Here is a 16,184-nt window from a genome sequence, read left to right as displayed (position 1 = left end):
GACAACCTCACAGAGCATGAGGTTAAGGAGCTAAGGAAAAAGAAGCATAAGACCCCTCGCATTGCTTCAGGCAATCAGGAGGATGTGGTTGCTACCTCGGACGACGAGGACTTTGAGCTAGAGCCTGGGGTCCAGCCCTTGTGGGTTGAGAAGCTGACTTCAAAGATCAAGAAGACCTTCTGCTTACAGACTCACATTCAGAAGAAGCTCTACAAGGCCCATGTTGCTGAGAAGATGGCGCGTCACAGGCAGATTCAGTTGATGAAGCACCTCAATGTGCCAGGTGTGCAGAGTGGCTCTGAGAAGTCTATCACTCCTGAGGACTCGTGGTGCATGGAAAACTGTCAGTGGTTTGATGAAGCGCCTGCCACTTCCTCTGTCCGTGTTCCTGAGGCAGCTACTGCGAGGTCTGAGGAGTCTGAGGAGTCTGATGAGGCTTAGGATCCTGATGATGATATTGATGATGATGCGTCTGACAGCTCTGCGGCTACTGGCGAGGAGGTCTACTGAGCCCCGGGACGCTAGCTTCGCTCTTTTCCTTTTTGATGTTTCGTTGCCAAAGGGGGAGAGAGCTCCATTAGGTCACGGGAGTTGCATGGGTGGTTATTTGCAGTTGGTCCTTCTAGTTTATTTGCTTGCTCTTTCTAGTGCCCTTTGTTTTTAGTACTCTATGGACTTATTCTATGTTGTGATCTCGTGCATGGTGTAAGACATGCGTCGTTCTATTTATATATGCACCCTTCCTTCAGTCGAGTTTATTATATGTTGTTGGTGACCTTCCCTTGTCTCTACTGCTTTATGTTTATTGCGGTTGTTTTGCTGTCTCTGGTTGGTCTCTAAAATCTAGGGGGAGCATTCCCTAGTGTGCGCACTTTGCATTCCAAAAGCAAACTCTAAATAGTGCTCACACTCAGGGGGAGCCCCTCCTTTTCTTTTAGAACTCCCGGACTAATCGTGTGGTTGTCATCATCCACCAAAAAGGGGGAGATTGTAAAGGCATCCTTTGCCTTAGGGTTTTGGTGATGATGACAACACACGTGACTAATCGTGCGCCATTGTTTTCTCAGGTACACTTTGCATGGCGCAAGACGGTTAGATTTCCCTCTGTGCGGAAAAGATCGAAGACGGAGTTTCCGACGTTTTATTTCCTTTGGTCGTAGGATATCCGTACTATTAAGAGGGAATCCACATCGGAAGGTATTGGGTGAATCCTTCACGTACACATTCTCTGCACCCACCATATACCCTCTGTTCGAGGAGAGAGAGGTTCCCCATCCTCTGTTCTGTGCAGTCCTGCTCTTGGCGGTTGTACCACTTCTTTGAGCGGTTGTACTCCTGGCCGGTAGTTCCGGTCTTACCACCGCCCATAGTACCGCTCTGGGGTGACTCCCTTCTATATCGGGTGCGGTTGTAGACCAGCGGTGGAACGGCAGTTCCAATTTTTCTTGATAAACCGGTACTACCAGTGTTCACGGTGGTAGTACCGCCTCGGACCCCACCGCCGAGGAACTGCTGGCCCAGCGGTAGTTCCGGTCCAACCTCCACTCCAACTACCGGCCTGAGGGGTTTACTTTTTGTATATGGCCCGGTAGTTGAGCGGTGGTTGTGCGGTAGTTTCGGTTTGTTTCGATAAACTGATACTGCCGGGTGAGCCACTGGAAGTTCCGCTCCTACGCGTTTCTGCACATAATGGTTGGATCTTGGGGGCCTATTTAAGGAGGTGCTTCTCCTACCTCCCATCCACCCCTGCCTCTCTCTCTCCTCCATTACTGCCATTAAATCTCTCTTGCCCGATCTCTCTCTCTAGCCACTCAAACTCGTTGATTTGCTAGGGATTTAAGGAGGAGACCTAGATCTACACTTCCACCAAAGGATATTTGATTCCCCCATACTTTCTTGTGTGGATTTTGTTACTCTTGGGTGCTTGGGCGCCCTAGACGGAAGAGGTCACTTCGGAGCCACATTCCATTGTGGTGAAGCTCCGGGGTTTCGTTGGGAGCCTCCAATTAAGTTGTGGAGAGAGCCTCAACCTTGTTTATAAAGGTCCGGTTGTCGCCTCCAAGGGCACCAATAGTGGAATCACAGCATCTCGCATTGTGTGAGGGCGTGAGGAGAATATGGTGGCCCTAGTGGCTTCTTGGGGAGCATTGTGCCTCCACTCCGCTCTAACGGAGACGTACTTCCCCTCAAAAGGAAGGAACTTCGGTAACACATCCTCGTCTCCATCGGTTCCCCTTTTGGTTATCTCTCACCTTTACTTGTGCAAGCTTATATTGTGTTGCATCTCTTGCTTGCTTGTGTGCTTGTTGTTATCGCATCATATAGGTTTCTCACCTAGTTGCATATCTAGACAACCTACTTTGATGCAAAGTTGAAATTGGTAAAGAAAAGCTAAAAATTGTTAGTTGCCTATTCACCCCCCCCCCTCTAGTCAACTATATCGATCCTTTCACAAAGAGAGTCAAAGCTTCTGATGAAAGTGAAGGAAACAATGCAGCAGCTAAACCAAGTGAGGCGGGCCCCTATGACGAGCGCCGCTGGGCCCAATGAGTATCCTCGTGTGGAACTGTCGTGGTGCTGGCAAACAGCGACAGTTCGAGAGCTTCGCAATATGGCAAAGCAGTTTGCCCCCTCTATTGTATGCATTGTTGAAACTTAATTAGAGGGTAGTCGTGTGGAAAGTTTAGCTGAAACACTTGGTTACAATAAAGGTTTTGCTGTTATTAGCTCTGGTAGGAGTGGTGGTTTAGGTGTGTTTTGGAATGATTCAATAAGGGTTGAAATTATCGGTTACTCTGAGTACCATGTGGATGTTGAGGTGGATTGCTTATTAGGTGTTCACGCAAGGTTTACTTTCGTCTATGGAGAGGCCCAGGTAAATGAGAGGTTCAAAACATGGAATATGTTGAGGGGCATAACTAGCTCAAGCTCTTTACCTTGGGCGGCCTTGGGGGATTTTAATGAGGTCCTGCGAGCAGATGAACACGATGGAGTTGGCAACAGAAGTCAGGCCCAAATGGATGCATTCCGTGATGCGCTCGACACTTGTGGGTTAGCGGATATTGGATATCAGGGGAACCCTTGGACGTTTGAAAAAAGAGTCACATGGGGCACTTTTACTCGGGTAAGGCTGGATCAGTGTGTTGCTTCGCCGGATTGGTCTTTGGGATTTCCACCAGCAAAGTTAGAACACAAAAACACAGCCAGCTCGGATCATGCAGCTATCCTCTGAACACTGGTCGATGAGAGTGTGTTCACTATGCGGCCATGATCATTCAAGTACGAGCTTATGTGGGAAAGACACCCAGATTTCTTGGATATGGTAAATGAGAACTAGAACAAATCTACTGCTACCACGGTAGGGGAGCTGCATGGAAAACTTAAAAACCTCTCTAAAGGATTGTCTGCTTGGGACCGAACGGAGTTTGGATCAGTTTTGGCAGAGATAAAGAAACTAAAATCTGACCTGGATGCCTTGCGTGCCCAACCAGGCAGGTCTGGGCCGACTCATCTAGAGACGAAGGTGATGGACAGATTGGTGGGACTTTACCACCGTGAAGAGATCTTGTGGCGCCAACGGGCTAGAATTGAGTGGCTATCTCATGGGGACAAAAACACTTATTTCTTCCACCTAAGAGCTAGTAGTAGAAGAAGAAAGAACAAGATTAAGGCCCTCCTCCGGTCCGATGGTAGCCCAATGGAGGAAACTGGTGAGATGGAGGACATGGTAAACTCTTTCTACAGAAACTTATACATGTCCGAGGGAGTTCATGATATGGAGAGAGTAATTGGGACCGTGCCAAGGAAAGTAAAAGATGATATGAATGCCCAGTTGAATGCGCCCTATTCACAGCAAGAGGTAAAAGGACGCCTTGTTCAGATGTTCCCTATGAAATCACCTGGTCCCGATGGCTTTCCCGCTCATTTCTTCCAGAGACATTGGGGGTTGTGTGGGGAAGAAGCCACTGAAATGGTGCTGAGAATAGTTGAAGGCAATGAGTCTACTGAATGCATCAACGAGATGTTGGAAATATGCCCTAGAGGCAATAATAAAAGTATTATTATTATATTTCCTTGTTCATGATAATTGTCTTTTATTCATGCTATAACTGTATTATCCGGAAATCGTAATACACGTGTGAATACATAGACCACAATATGTCCCTAGTGAGCCTCTAGTTGACTAGCTCGTTGTGATCAACAGATAGTCATGGTTTCCTGGCTATGGACATTGGATGTCGTTGATAACGGGATCACATCATTAGGAGAATGATGTGATGGACAAGACCCAATCCTAAGACTAGCACAAAAGATCGTGTAGTTCATTTGCTAGAGCTTTGCCAATGTCAAGTATCTCTTCCTTCGACCATGAGAGCGTGTAACTCCTGGATACCGTAGGAGTGCTTTGGGTGTATCAAACGTCACAACGTAACTGGGTGACTATAAAGGTGCACTACAGGTATCTCCGAAAGTATCTATTGTTTTATGCGGATCGAGACTGGGATTTGTCACTCCGTGTAAACGGAGAGGTATCTCTGGGCCCACTCGGTAGGACAGCATCATATGCGCAATGTGACCAAGGAGTTGATCACGGGATGATGTGTTACGGAACGAGTAAAGTGACTTGCCGGTAACGAGATTGAACAAGGTATTGGATACCGACGATCGAATCTCGGGCAAGTAACATACCGATAGACAAAGGGAATTGAATACGGGATTGATTAAGTCCTTGACATCATGGTTCATCCGATGAGATCATCGTGGAACATGTGGGAGCCATCATGGGTATCCAGATCCCGCTGTTGGTTATTGACCGGAGAACGTCTCGGTCATGTCTACATGTCTCCCGAACCCGTAGGGTCTACACACTTAAGGTTCGATGACGCTAGGGTTATAAAGGAAGTTTGTATGTGGTTACCGAATGTTCTTCGGAGTCTCGGATGAGATCCCGGACGTCACGAGGAGTTCCGGAATGGTCCGGAGGTAAAGATTTATATATGGGAAGTCCTATTTTGGCCACCGGAAAATGTTCGGGATTTTTCGGTATTGTACTGGGAAGGTTCTAGAAGGTTCCGGAGTGGGGCCCACCTGCATGGGGGGACCCACATGGACGTGGGTAGTGGGGGCAAGGCCCCACACCCCTGGTCAAGGCGCACCAAGATCCCCCCTTAGAAGGAATAAGATCATATCCCGAAGGGATAAGATCAAGATCCCTAAAAAGGGGGGATAACAATCGGTGGGGAAGGAAATAATGAGATTTCTTTCCTCCCACCTTGGCCAACGCCCCAATGGACTTGGAGGGCAAGAAACCAACCCCTCCACCCCTATATATAGTGGGGAGGCGCATGGGAGCTATACACGAAGTTCTGGCACAGCCCTACCTCTCTCCCTACTCCTCCTCTCCCATGGTGCTTGGCGAAGCCCTGCTGGATTGCCACGCTCCTCCACCACCACCACGCCGTTGTGTTGCTGTTGGATGGAGTCTTCCTCAACCTCTCCCTCTCTCCTTGCTGGATCAAGGCGTGGGAGACGTCACCGGGCTGTACGTGTGTTGAACGCGGAGGTGCCGTCCGTTCGGCACTAGGATCATCGGTGATTTGAATCACGACGAGTACGACTCCATCAACCCCGTTCACTTGAACGCTTCCGCTTAGCGATCTACAAGGGTATGTAGATGCACTCTCTTTCTACTCGTTGCTGGTCTCTCCATAGATAGATCTTGGTGACACGTAGGAAAATTTTGAATTTCTGCTACGTTCCCCAACACGAGACTCTTTTCGTTTTGATCCCTAAGGTAAAGGATCCGAACCAGTTAACTCAATTCCGTCCAATTAGTCTTTGCAATGTCCTATATATAATTGCTTCAAAAGTGATCTCGAAACGCTTGAAAGTAGTACTCCCTGACATTATCTCTCCGGAGCAGTCTGCCTTTGTCCCGGGTAGGTTGATCACTAACAACATAATTGCAGCTTATGAATGCCTACACTTCATGAAGAGAAATAAGGCAAAGAAGAATCAACACTGTGCTTTGAAACTGGATATGATGAAAGCCTATGATAGGGTCGAGTGGGCATATCTCCGCGCTATTATGGTTAATATCGGCTTCACACAGAGATGGGTGGATATTGTCATGGGCATGGCCACATCGGTGAAATTCTCGATAATGTTTAATGGTAAGAAGTTGGAACAATTTATCCCTTCACGAGGCATCAGACCCGGGGACCCAATCTCCCCGTACTTGTTCTTGTTAGCAGCAAAGGGCCTTTCGTGCCTGTTAAAATCTCGAGACAAGTCATCAAACCTTAATGGAGTATAAGTGGCACCCTAGGCGCCACATGTAAACCATCTTCTTTTTGCAGATGACAGCCTATTGTTTTTCAAGGTGAATAGTGTGGGAGCAGATGAGGTTAACCAGGTCTTGGACATCTATTGTCAAGCCATGGGACAATGTATAAACTACGGTAAATCATCAATATTTTTCAGCAAGGGTGTTCCGGAAAGTGTTCGAGATGAAATCAAGCAAACTCTCCAAGTCCCTAATGAATCTCTAAATGAGAAATATTTGGGTATGCCTTCTGATGTGGGATCTTCAAAGAACGAAGCTTTCAAGTTTTTGAAAGATAGATTATGCAGTAAAATACAAGGGTGGATTGAAAAGACACTCTCTACAGTAGGCAAGGAAGTATTGGTAAAATCGGTGGCACAAGCTATACCTGTTTTCTCCATGTCTTGCTTTAAACTTCCGAGGGGACTTTGTGAACATCTCAATATGCTAATAAGGAAGTTTTGGTGGGGCAGCAAAGATGGTCACCGGAAACCAAGTTGGGTATCTTGGGAGGCAATGACTCAACCGAAGGCTATGGGTGGATTAGGCTTCAAAGACTTTGAACTTTTTAACCTTGCAATGCTAGCAAAACAGGGCTGGAGAATTTTGCAACAACCAAACTCGTTGAGCGCCCGGATTCTAAAGAGTGTGTAATTCCCAGATTCAACGATATTGCAAGCGGAGTTAGGCTCCCGCCCAAGTCAAATATGGAGAGCTATCAAAGAAGGATTGGATATTTTTGAAGTTGGGTCTGATAAAACGCATTGGTAATGGGAATACTACTGGTGTATGGATGGATAATTGGATACCCAGGGATGAAACGCTCCGATCTTATGGAAGCAAGGTTGCTAATCCACCAAGGCTTGCTTCAGACTACTTCAACTTAAGTACCGCCTCATGGGACAAGCAAAAAGTTGAACAAACTTTCATGCCTATGGATGTTGAAGCTATCCTAGCGATTCCTATCTGCACCCGCAACTTTGATGATTATTGGGCTTGGCACTTCGAAAGAAGCGGCAACTTTACAGTCCGCTCGGCGTACAAAATGATGGTGGCGACACGAAATCGCAGGGGAGCTTGGCTTGAAGGAGCGGCAGGACCCTCGACTGTGCGTAATGAAGAGAAGTCATGGAAGCAACTGTGGAATGTGCAGGTACCAGCAAAAATCAGAATGTTGCTGTGGCGATTAGCAAGACAATCCCTCCCTATAGAAGATGTATGAGCTCACCGTAATATGTCTACCACTAGCTCTTGTTGTTTCTGTGGCTCGCAAGACTCTTGGAGACATTCCCTCCTCGAGTGTTCAGTGGCAAGATGTGTATGGGCGTTAGAAGATGGTGAAACGGTGGACCGGATGATCGCCACGAAGGAACCAAACGCGAAACAGTGGATCTTCACTCTCATGGCGTCTTTGATTCATAACAGCTTTGTCCGAGTGGCGGTCACTCTTTGGTCCATCTGGGCGGCACGACGAAAGTATATACACGAGAGAATCACACAAAGCCCGCAGGCCATTTCTCTTTTTGTGAGCAGGTTCATCAAAGAACTAGAGCTGATTCATGCAAAACCTCAAAACAATTTGCAGGGAGCCCCTCAGGTAAATATGGCAGCACATGCAAGGCCAAAAGCACCAGCGGCGGGATTTGCAAAGATCCATGTCGATGGAGCGGTCTTTCGCGATCGACGAGGGTCTGCGGCGGCGGTATGCCGGGACCAGGCGGGAAATTACCTGGGAAGTTCTGCTCTGGTTTTGCCAGGGATCATCAACCCTCCTACATTGCAGGCAATTGCATGTAGAGAAGGCCTCGCTTTGGCTGATGATCTTCTCCTGGGGAACCTAATTGTCGCGTCTGATTGCAAGCAGATTGTTGATGACATCAAGCTCGGGAACCCAGGATCTTATGGTTCGGTGATAACAGAAATTAAACTTCGCTCTTTGGATTTTACTTGTAATTTCGTTTTTAAAAACCGTTCTTCACATGGTGAAGCTCATAGTTTAGCTAAGCATGCACTCTCTCTCGGTGCGGGGCGCCATATGTGGTTGGCTAACCCTCATGATCCGAATTGTATCCCACTTCATGTGGCTTATGATCAATAAAGCTTAGCTTTGTCCTAAAAAAAAGGCAATGGGCACTTCCACGTTGCATTGCATGACACTAGCTCATTTTGGAGCGTGGCATGAATGCATATATGTTGGATTTGTTTCTGGTAGTAAAATCTTGAGATGATAGTAATTGTTTCTATAGCATGTATGTCCTTGTCAAAATCTTCTTTGATTCCACATACAATAAATAAATTTGTAGTATATTTGTGCTTGTTATTAAAACAAATAATTAAATATTTATTACTAGAAATCACCTGAAAAATATGTCATGTAATATTTGTAGACATATCTATAATGGCTATGTCCACATCATCAACACTTGTCTCCAAAATTCTGCGATGCCATATACTTGACCAACGAAAGTTCTATGGGTATTACATACAGTTATATAACACAGACACATGTATAGCGCCTAACAACTCGGATCACATCTCTACAGGCAAAAAGCTGCGGTTCATCTAGCTGACCTTGAACAAAACACCAGGAAAACCACCACTCCTTCCTGTTACAAAACATCCTGATTCCCTGACCTAGTCTTTGACAGGGTGGTACACAACACTGGATGGAGCTACTCTAGGACCTCCTTGTAGGATTTGTACACAACACTACTGCATATCCGCCGCGTTGCTTCTCCCTGTCACCGTCGAGTCCTCTTCCTGCCTTTGCTAGGACTGTCTTGCGGCCGCGGTGCAGCACGCTTCTGACCACTCTTTGGAGGCCGCCCGACCCCTCGCTTCTTGGCGGCTGGCGCACTTCTCTCGACAGTTTCTTCCTCAGCTGTTGCCGCTGCATTGGCGTGGACGTCCCTGGTCTCGCTCTCACCCTGACTGACAATGCTTCCAGTCTCCCTTGAGGAAACCTTGCTTCTCTTTGCATCACGAGGCACATGACGTACTGGCGGCAATGTTCGAGAAATCTTCTTGGATGCAGGGGCACTAGTGGCCCCAGCCGCCACCTTCTTGCTTACAGGGTCACTTGCTACCCTTGCAGCGGTCTTCTTGATTACGGCTTCACTAGCTATCCCTGCCCCGGTCTTCTTCATCACAGGCTCACTTGCTATCCCAGCCATTGTCTTCTTTATTACAGGCTCACTAGCTATCGCTGCCATGGCCTTCTTTAATACAGGCTCAGCAGCTATCCCTGCAGCAGCAGTCTTCTTGATTACAGGGCCACTAGCGATCCTTGCCTTGGTCTTCTTGATTACAGGGTCACCAGCTGTCCCTCCCGCTTCACAATTCATGGAGAGAACAACTGAACTCTGTTGCAACGTTTTGCATATGAGACCTCGAAGTTCGATTGCAGCCATGTGCTCCAGTGTGGCCTTTGGAAAAAAAGTGAGGACATTATTCACAAACACAAGCATGTCTTTTAGGAGCTCCTTGGCAGAAGAGATAGCACCACTCTTGATCTTTGAACGAAGGATTCGGAAATCCATATGCTGACGGATCATCTTCTTGTATCTAGCTCTCTTCCGCTGTAGATGGAAACAATTGGACATAAGATGACAAAATCAGAAGTACCTGTGCTATTATGTTCATCTCTAGAATAGATCAACTGTACAGAAGATTTGAGCCACTTAAAAGTTCTCTTTCAGAGCATATAATATTACTATGTACAGTTTACCCAATCCGCCCACACTAACCAACTATAGTGTAACTCAGGTAATAAGAAAACGAAAAGGAAATTCACTATGTCCACAAAGATCTGACTTTCTTGATCCTCTCAGAACAAATAGCGGGCAACTCCAATAATTTTTTTTAAAAGATAAGACTACAATTTAAAACGCCCACTGAAGCAGTACGGATACAAGACTGATTAAATACCTGGATATCAATTTGATGTTGCAACATCTTACAGTCACCTTGAGCGGATATACTATTCATAATATCTGCCAATTTTGGTTTTGCTCCCTCGCACGCAGATACACCAGGCTCTATCTTTGGATTTTTCAGTTCCTTGATGCAGACTTCAGATGGAACCTCTCTCTGTACGCATGGAGCTTTGCACACAGATACACCAGGCTCTACCTTTGGAGTTTTCAATTTCTTCATGCAGCCCTCAGAGGAACCCTCTCCCTGTATGCATGGCGTAGATGTATTTTCACCATCTCTGCTACTATCAACAGCCATCAGAATAGCCCTTTTATCCCTCAATCCCCTTTTCTTTCTAGAGCCCCAAAGCAAACCATCTTTGGCACAGAGCTTCTTTTCAGCATGGGGCTTTGATAATGTCTCTGCTGATGTATTTTGAACTTTCTGAGATTTTTGACTGTTGCTTGCTTCCTCTGTGAAACTAGCAGCGGATGATCTGTCTTTGGACAATTCTTTGCTCGAGGAAGTAGTATCAGCTGCATTTTCAGTGTGTGAACATGATTCAGTGTGACATCCTAAGTTATTACCATTATCATGTTTGCTATTGCTGAGACTCTCGATCACAGACTGCAAGGACCTGGAACAGGGAAAAGCCAAATCGCACATTATTAAACAAAAAGAAAATTTTCCAGCCAGATGGCATAAGTAGTGTCTAAGATAACTTTCACTTGGCTTCAAGATGACAGAATAATATAAAAATATCTAAACTACTAATTTAGTACAAGTTGTGTTGGGATACTGATCACCTTAACCATCCATGAAACCTGATCAACGACGATAACAAGGTGGGACTTTTTCTCATGACTGCTAATTATATTTTATTTGTCTTAAGTTCAAAGAGTGTTTAAATAAGCCATATAATTAACCCCACTGTATAACATGATTAATCTAATGTTTGCAGGCCTGGCGCAGTGGTGAAGTCCTCCCCACTTGTGCCAAGAGGTCCTGGGTTCGAACCAGCCTCTCTGCATTGCACTTTGCAGGGGTAAGACTAGGTTCCTATAATCCCTCCCCAGACCCCACCTTGTGTGGGAGCTTCTATGCACTGGGTCTGTCCTTTTTGCATTTTTATTTGGTTCTATTTATCAAAATTTAAATTCTTCAAAAAGTGCTCCCAGCCCCTCAATCTCTCTCCCCTGCCTCATGCCCTTCCCTTCATACATTTCCTTGAACTTCAGTCTATATGAGAAAAACTAATGACTAATTATCAGCAAAGACGATTTCGGAGGAGCTATTTTTAATCAACTTCTATCATTCTTTCAGTCATCTGGTCAATGGCTAGTTTAGCTGATGCATTATGTATAGAGAAAGACGTGCATTGCACGTGCAGGACAATAAGTAACTAAAATATATCCAAAACAAATTATGAAGATTACATGTGAAAATGCCAAAAAAAAAACAAGAACAAGGTGTATATTGACATACTAAGTACTAACCCAATAAAACTTTCTGATTTCCTCAGCTCCCTTTTCAATTCAGCAACTCTCTGCTTGCGAAGCTCCTCAAACCAAGCACTGCAATGAAGCAAATACAATGCTAAGTACTATTACATCATTGTAGAAGTTACTTCGCTATAGAACACAAAACTATCTATGTTAAACTACAGTCCGTTGAAATGTTCTGCGCATATTGGCTAAGATACTAAAATTTGCATACGAGAATGTTGATAATCATTATTGAATATATTTCTTCTTCTATCACCTCTACCTGATTCCCAGTCCTGCCCAGTGCCAATGATAGATTAACATTGAAAATTCTTCTACTAAAAAGTCAAACATTGTCCTTGGAATACATCATGGTATGTAGTATACACAACCTCAAACTAAATGGGAAGATCATTAACATGGACAAGTTAGTACAGACATCACAGGGATAGGTAACACTTACTCGCATGCAGAGTAGCGTGCTTGAATCTCTGAAAATTTTGCTTCGCATTCCTGCAAACAAGAAAAACAGCCAACCAATCAATACTGTAACTTCTTCCAAACATGAGATGGGACAGGCCGTAAGGGATTCAAGTTCCCTGCTCCCCACACAATTTCAAAATTACAAATATTTTGATCTGTAAAAGCAACTGTGCGAGTGTTCAAAATGTTTCTGTGTATAGGCACAGAGCTCCCACATATCCAAACTGTTGGACAAATTGCGCTGGGTAATTGGTACCAAAGCAAGCAAAAATTGTGCAACCTGTGTCGTACTGTAATTATATAATATAGGACCAACTGAAATTGACCACATTCTTCCTCACAAAGAAATGAAGAAATTATGCCACATTCCATCGGTGGATGGTGGTTGGGCGTTGATTCAACTCGTTTGGTTCAAGTCATCATTTGCTGCATTTTCAGAACGCGGAACTCATGATCAATCTACGCTCACAATCTCTAAAATGGCAGCCTAAGCACAATCTCTAAAATGACAGCCTAATCACAATCTCCAAAATGGCAGCCTAAGCACAATCTCTAAATGACAGCCTAATCACTATCTCTAAAATGAGAACCTAACATTTGCTCTGCATCCCTACGAAACCATTCTACATCAACAAGGCCGAGGGTGTATCTCCAGCAATGATCACGAAACCCTAGCCAGCACCAAGCAATCCCTCCCAGCCCCAAGGATAACCATTTCGGCATCCCTAATAATACGAAAAAAATTGAATATATGCCCTAATCCGCCCTTATCGAAGCAACATTACAGGCACGCGACCCGCAATCGTAATCGACCGAGCAGTATCAGGCTAGGGTTCGGCCGTGGGGGCGGACCTTGGGCGAGAAGGAGCACGGGGAGCGGGCGCGCAGCTCGGCGGCGACGGCGCGCCAGTCGGCGGCGCCGTGGCGGAGGACGGCGCCGCCGAGCACGAGCTCCTCCCACGTGCCCCAGGCGGCGGCGGCCGCGTCGTCGTCCTGCTCCTGCTTGACCACCACAACCACCATCGGACGGGGCGCTCCCTCGTCCGGGCACCGAGGAAATCGGTCGCCCTTTTTTTTGGGTCGGGGCGGCATGCGATCGCGGACGGGCGAGGCGATAGGGGAGGCCAAGCCAGGAATAGGACGAGTCGGAAATGGAGGGAGGCGGTCCGTCAGGGTCGTCGCGGTCGGCCTCTGTATCTCGGTCTCTCCTCTCTCCCCACTTTCTTTCCGTCTCTGGGAGTGGGCTGGGCGCCTGGGCGGGCGGTGCCCCTGTCTCGCCCATTGTTTTTTCTTTTCTTTTGGCGTGGGTTCTGGATTTTAGATTCTTCTACTATTCTGGGTTCGTGCTAATCTAGGACGTGCGGTGGTGGAGGCCCACGCCACTCTCACCCAAAGCCTTTTTTACTCGCTTCGCTAGTATGTGCCCAATGTTGACTGAGATGAGGCAACAACGCCCATGGCATTTTTTTCCCCTTCCCTCCCTGAGCAGGTCTATGATGCACATGGCTGGCTTTTGTAAGTGAGAGTTTTGTCAGTGGAAGTTTAAACTCTTCTCAAGTACTACCTCTGGTTTATAAGTCCCTTTTATATTTTATGCCAAATTTTGACTATAGATTTAACTAATAAAGTACTCCCTCCGTCTCAAAATACTTGTCGGAGAAATGAATAAAATTGGATGTATCTAAAATTAAGATATGTCTAGATATATCCATTCCTTCGACAAGTATTTCCGGACGGTGGGAGTATTATTGTATGTCATCAAAAATTATATTGTTGAATTCGTATTCGAACATAGTTTCCAATTATATTATTTTTATGACATGCATTAATATTTTGTTAGTTAAATTTAAGGTCAAACTTTGGCACGGAATTCAAAAGGGACTAATAAATCAGGACAAAGGTAATACGTAAAAGTATAAATTTGGCTCGCATGTGGTCGTTTGGTCCACAAACTTTCAAAATGTAACACATGGGTATACAAACTTGTCACGTTGTGGCAAAGAGTTGTTGACCAACCACAACGCGACGTTTGACTGCCATGTCGAGCTGATGATGCTCTTATCATGCTTGCAATCTTGTTGACTAGATCGGCAAGAGGGTGCTAGTCCAACCGATATGGCCAAGCGGTGCAAGATCAAACCGCATGATGCATCAGTAGGAAGCAAGTTTAGCACATGTAAAACGTCAGCAACCGATTTTCTAGTTCAGGGGAAAGAATAAACATTCGAGAAGAGTAACATCATCGAGTTCAACAAAATCATGAGATTGTAAAAACCAACTCGTCCCAGAAGTAGCGCAACAACAAGTTCAATGCAGTCCTGAGATTACAAAAACTAATTAGCTCACATTAAGTCCAGTTATACGAGCAGGAATATAAGAGAGCAAAAGCCACCACAGCGGCAATGAAGGCGATAAAACTATGAAGTCATAGTTAGGCATAGATAGCTTGGTTCAACTGCCTCCATGAGTGCTATTCCCTATGAATCTGGTGTGAATAGTTTGTAAGATAGATGACCACGTAATGGTTTTGTATAGAAAATGCACTTGTGATTTCCCACTAAAGCGTATGTATAGTGAGCGATGGTCTCCCCTTCTAATCTTGAAGGCAGTCGCCTTCACCAACGGGTGGATCAAGGCGACCCTCATCCGCTGAGCTCCGGTCGAGCTCTCCTTCTTCCCCTTCCAGCGAGAGACATGACTTGCTTCCATTCTATACAGACCGCTATAAAGTTGTATGTAATTCATTTCTTCGGAGATCTTTATATAGTGGAGTCACCAGCTGCCCTGCATTTATGGCTGCATCTGGTTCTGCACTAAACTGAAGGCCCTGACATTTGTTAAGTTTGTGAGCACTTCCCACAGTTCAAGATCGATCAATCAAGAATTTGGGGGAAAAGCTAGAATGGCATTGGTACCAGCAGCTACAAATTTCAACCAAGGAGGCAAGAATCTACACATAAGAGGTCACAGATATGGCAATTTTCCTCAATTGCTTCATTTGTAATCGAACGCAAGAGGTCTACAGTTATATAACTCTGGCCAGTTCTGATGAACAGATGTACATTATATGCTTTAAGGTCCAAGTTTTTCTGGTTGGGGCACTGAATACTCACAGAATGACAGAAAGAAGAAGAAATGCATAGTGTCTTTATTTCTTATCTTCTAGGTCTAATTGGCAGTTTAGTGATTGTTATGTCAAACCGTACCAGTAACTATTCTAGTTACCAAGTCCATAACCTTCCAGTATCTCTCTAATGTTGCACTTTGCTACTCGAAAGGTCAAAAGAACAAGGGAATCAAACTGCAAGTAAACATACCTCTCCTCTTTCTCTTCCATCAATTCCTTCAAAATCCATTGCAACGGTACAGGGTCGACACCAACACAGCGTGCCATCCAGATGCCTTTGGTAGTTTGGCTCCTAGTGATAGAAATATACTATCAAATCTAAGGGTGTACTACATTTGAAGTACAGTTTCATGATAAGAGAAGTGAAAAATGAAAGAAATGTATGTAAAGAAAATTGAGGATACCTTCCCCTGAACGCATCCATCTCCCTGAAATTAGTCCCAAAGAGTTGGTTCAACAAGGTATTCTTTCCTGCTCAAAATAGGAAGTGTGATTAATCTTATGTCAACCAAATTCTGAAGTACGTACTGTCGATTTGTGATAAAGGGTAGGAAGTCCACAACTCACACATATCATCCAAGAATACATGTTTAAGTCAGTATTATACTATCAATGAAATGATAAAAATACGCATTTTACAGATAATTGTCAGAGAAGACTAACAAATAACCCCCAGGAGAAATGATATACAGTGCAATTATAATCAGTGGACTCTGATTCTTAGATGTCACTCATGTTAGCAAGTGAAGGCCTTCAAAGTAGATATGCACGAACACACTACTTTTACAATAAACACATGTCACCAAGTTGGGGTTGCAAGGCTCAGTGTAAATGTAGCATTAATTACCAA

The 16,184-nt window shown here is 45.1% G+C and overlaps 1 protein-coding gene across 1 annotated transcript; it reads right to left on the bottom strand.

Annotated features, from left to right (window-relative positions):
* Positions 1-8,748: 8,748 nt before the first annotated feature.
* Positions 8,749-13,406, bottom strand: LOC123044529 (uncharacterized). Its single transcript, XM_044467289.1, has 5 exons — positions 13,060-13,406; positions 12,188-12,237; positions 11,737-11,814; positions 10,253-10,877; positions 8,749-9,903 (listed from the first exon to the last, which is right to left on the bottom strand). Exons 1-5 carry the CDS (start codon positions 13,297-13,299, stop codon positions 9,067-9,069), a joined length of 1,830 nt encoding a protein of 609 aa, XP_044323224.1. The 5' UTR covers positions 13,300-13,406; the 3' UTR covers positions 8,749-9,066.
* Between the last annotated feature and the right edge of the window lie 2,778 nt (positions 13,407-16,184).

Source organism: Triticum aestivum, chromosome 2B (assembly GCF_018294505.1).
Source record: "Triticum aestivum cultivar Chinese Spring chromosome 2B, IWGSC CS RefSeq v2.1, whole genome shotgun sequence".
In the NCBI taxonomy this organism is placed as follows: domain Eukaryota; kingdom Viridiplantae; phylum Streptophyta; class Magnoliopsida; order Poales; family Poaceae; genus Triticum; species Triticum aestivum.
This window is presented reverse-complemented; position numbering and strand designations above follow the sequence as displayed.